Consider the following 4,269-nt stretch of genomic DNA (forward strand, 5'->3'; position numbering starts at 1 on the left):
CTTTGAGCTCATTTGGCAGTATTAAGATAAAGAGTTCTCATTTGTTTTGTAGGCACATCTTTCTGGAATTCTCTCATTGTCTGTAGGGAGGTCATTCTGCTTCTTATCTTCTTTTTTCTTACAATAACTTCTAATGGGATTTGATCTCCATCCTTTTACATAAAAATAATTTTCTGGAATGTTTAGAAGGGAAGCAAGGCTCAGGATAGCTCTTCTAACTTTGTGGTTCTATAGCTCCCTCTTCTGTTTCTGTGACGAACTCAAAATGATAGGAGCTTGCTTTCAGAGACAGCCCGGTTCAGTGGTCTCGGACCTTCTTCTTCCTTTATCTCTACGTTCTTCCTACTCACGTTGGATTCTATTCCTACTTTTTCCAGTGTACCTGTTTGACAGTTCATTGGACCTAGACTGTTCCAGCCCTTTCAGTATTACTCTTTGCTTTTGTGTATGATTGAAAAGTTCCATTAATAAGTTTCCAAAATCTATATCTGACAAAGAGAAAGAGAGAGAGAGAATGGAAACACTAGAAGATGCTGTAATAAATGACTAATAATGGTTAATGGCAGAGAGGACACTGGGTAGATGGGCGGTGATGGCAGGAAGCTTTCCACTGCACCTCTTTTCCCATTTATTTCTGAAGCACACGCATATCACTTATTCAAAAATTAAATATATTCAAAAATTGCCCCTCCCGTGCATGATGGAAACACCATGGCTGCGGCAGCCCAGTTCTCCCTGACACAGTTATCAAGTGGGAATCCTGTATATGAAAAATACTATAGACAGGTTGATACAGGCAATACTGGAAGGGTGTTGGCTTCTGAAGCTGCCGCTTTCCTGAAAAAATCAGGGCTCCCAGACTTGATACTTGGAAAGATTTGGGATTTAGCCGACACAGATGGCAAAGGTATCCTGAACAAACAAGAATTCTTTGTTGCTTTGCGTCTTGTGGCATGTGCCCAGAATGGATTGGAGGTTTCACTGAGTAGCTTGAACCTGGCTGTTCCTCCACCAAGATTTCATGATACCAGTAGTCCTTTGCTAATCAGTGGAACCTCTGCAGCTGAACTCCCCTGGGCAGTAAAATCTGAAGACAAGGCCAAATATGATGCAATTTTTGATAGTTTAAGCCCAGTGAATGGATTTCTGTCCGGTGATAAAGTGAAACCAGTGTTACTCAACTCTAAGTTACCTCTGGATATCCTTGGAAGAGTTTGGGAATTGAGTGACATTGACCATGATGGAATGCTTGACAGAGATGAGTTTGCAGTTGCCATGTTTTTGATATATCGTGCACTGGAGAAAGAACCTGTGCCAATGTCCTTGCCTCCAGCCTTGGTGCCACCTTCCAAGAGAAAAACGTAGGTTGTATCCCCTGCAGAAAAAGCTAAATATGATGAAATCTTCCTGAAAACTGATAAAGATATGGATGGATTTGTATCTGGATTGGAGGTTCGTGAAATCTTCCTGAAAACAGGTTTACCTTCTGCCTTACTAGCCCATATTTGGGCATTATGTGACACAAAGGACTGTGGGAAGCTTTCAAAAGATCAGTTTGCATTGGCTTTTCACTTAATCAATCAAAAGTTAATAAAGGGCATTGATCCTCCTCACATTCTTACTCCTGAGATGATTCCACCATCAGACAGGGCCAGTTTACAAAAGAGCTTCATAGGATCAAGTCCTGTTGCAGATTTCTCTGCTATTAAGGAACTAGATACCCTTAACAATGAAATAGTTGACTTACAGAGGGAAAAGAATAACGTGGAACAGGACCTTAAGGAGAGAGAAGATACTATTAAACAGAGGACAAGCGAGGTTCAGGATCTTCAAGATGAAGTTCAAAGGGAAAATACTAATCTGCAAAAACTACAGGCCCAGAAACAACAAGTACAGGAACTCCTTGATGAACTGGATGAGCAGAAAGCCCAACTGGAGGAACAACTCAAGGAAGTCAGAAAGAAATGTGCTGAGGAGGCCCAGCAGGTAACATCTGCTGTTTACTGCTGCCTGCATCTATACCTTAGTTGCTTTTCTTGGCTTAAAATGAAAACATTCTCTACTTTTTTTGTTGTTGTTGTTAAGTGACAAACTAGTCAGCACTTGGGCACATGAGGGAGATAGAACAAGCTTCATCTGGAGATTACAGGCCCTCTTTAGTGGAAATAGAAGGGCACTTCATGTACTGTTCTTCCGAATTTTGATTGGAAATATGGTATCTATGCTGTCAACTCTCCTGTATCCCTCCCCTAATTACCCTTCTCTACCAAAAACATACATCTAAAAACACCAAAATATAAACTAAACAAATAAATGTATTGCATATGGAACATTTTCATGACTTCCTTTTTTTTTTTTTTCAGCTCTTACTGTCATTCCCAATGACCTCTTCTTATAATCCCCCTTTCTCCTCATTCACCTCCATGTTACAGATCTCTTCTCTGAAAGCTGAATTAACCAGTCAAGAATCGCAGATCTCCACTTACGAAGAAGAACTGGCCAAAGCCAGGGAAGAGCTGAGCCGCCTACAGCAAGAAACAGCAGAATTGGAGGAGAGTGCGGAGTCAGGGAAGGCTCAGCTGGAACCTCTTCAGCAGCACTTACAAGATTCACAACAGGAAATCAGTTCAATGCAAATGAAACTGATGGAAATGAAAGATCTGGAAAATCATAACAATCAATTAAATTGGTGCAGTAGCCCACACAGCATTCTTGTAAATGGCGCAAAAGATTATTGCAGCCTCAGCACCAGCAGCAGTGAAACAGCCAACCTTAATGAACACGGTGAAGGCCAGAACAACCTAGAGTCTGAGCCCATACACCAGGAGTCTCCAGCAAGAAGTAGTCCTGAAATACCACCTTCAGGTGTGACCGATGAAAATGAAGTGCTGACTATAGCTGTTAATGAAGAAGTTTGTCCTGAATTTGACAGTGACAGACATTCAAAAGAGGAAGATCCATTTAATGTAGACTCAAGTTCACTAACAGATCCAGTTGCAGATACAAAGTTGGATTTTTTCCAGTCCGATCCTTTTGTTGGCAGCGATCCTTTCAAGGATGATCCTTTTGGGAAAATTGATCCGTTTGGTGGTGATCCTTTCAAAGGTTCAGATCCATTTGCATCTGACTGCTTCTTCAAGCAGTCTTCCACTGATCCTTTTGCCACTTCAAGCACTGACCCTTTCAGTGCAGCCAACAATAGCAGTAATACATCGGTAGAAACAGTGAAGCACAATGATCCTTTTGCTCCTGGTGGAACAGTTGTTGTTGCAGGAAGTGATTCAGCCACAGACCCTTTTGCTTCTGTTTTTGGAAGTGAATCCTTTGGAGATGGATTTGCTGACTTCAGCACATTGTTACAGGTCAACAATGAAGATCCTTTTAGTTCAGCCACATTGAGCTCTGTCAGCAATGTGGTTATTACAAAAAATGTGTTTGAGAAAACATCAGTCAAAAGTGAAGATGTACCCCCAGCACTGCCACCAAAGATCGGAACTCCAACAAGACCCTGCCCACCACCACCTGGGAAAAGACCCAGCAACAAATCGGATTCTTCTGATCCATTTAAACTGAATGATCCATTTCAGCCTTTCCCAGGCAGCGATAGCCCCAAAGAAAAAGATCCTGATATGTTTTGTGATCCATTCACTTCTTCTACTACTACCACTACCAATAAAGAGGCTGACCCAAGCAATTTTGCTAACTTCAGTGCTTATCCCTCTGAAGAAGATATGATTGAATGGGCCAAGAGGGAAAGTGAGAAAGAGGAAGAGCAGAGGCTTGCCCGACTGAATCAGCAAGAGCAAGAAGACTTAGAACTGGCCATTGCACTCAGCAAATCTGAGATATCAGAAGCATGAAGAATTCTTTTGTCCTTTGTCAATAATACAGTACTCTTCTGCCTGAATGCTGAAGCTATTTACAGTGTGTATCAAAACTACCTATGAGCATGGGAATACAAAATGTTTGAGATTCCTTTAAATGTGACAAAATTTTAGGTTTTTGTTGTTTTTTGTTTTCTTTTTTTTACTCCATTTCAGGTTTGTCACTTTTTTTTCTTGTAAAAGCAGTAACCCAGTGAGATAACTTCACTGGGGCCCCTGCCTATGCCTGCCTAAGCTACTTTTACTTGTAAAGCTAGAGCACCCAAGCTTCTGCCTTCTGGAGTATAGAGAAATAGTTTCACCCTGTGCTACCCTTGTTCTGTAGTTATTCTGATGATAGCCAGTGGGGTTCTTAAAGTTTGCAGTCTTCTCCCCTGATTTGAAT

The 4,269-nt window shown here is 41.4% G+C and overlaps 1 protein-coding gene across 1 annotated transcript; it reads left to right on the top strand.

Moving 5' to 3' along the window:
• The first annotated feature begins 694 nt into the window (after nt 1-694).
• Nucleotides 695-4,263, top strand: LOC105823447 (epidermal growth factor receptor substrate 15-like). The gene is given in 2 exon segments (XM_012660650.1): nt 695-1,986; nt 2,433-4,263. Coding segments are annotated over 2 exon segments (2,703 nt in total). The 5' UTR covers nt 695-711; the 3' UTR covers nt 3,861-4,263.
• The last annotated feature ends 6 nt before the right edge of the window (nt 4,264-4,269 follow it).

The sequence above is a fragment of the Propithecus coquereli genome, unplaced genomic scaffold (assembly GCF_000956105.1).
Source record: "Propithecus coquereli isolate 6110/MARCELLA unplaced genomic scaffold, Pcoq_1.0 Scaffold671, whole genome shotgun sequence".
Classification (NCBI taxonomy): Eukaryota; Metazoa; Chordata; class Mammalia; order Primates; family Indriidae; genus Propithecus; species Propithecus coquereli.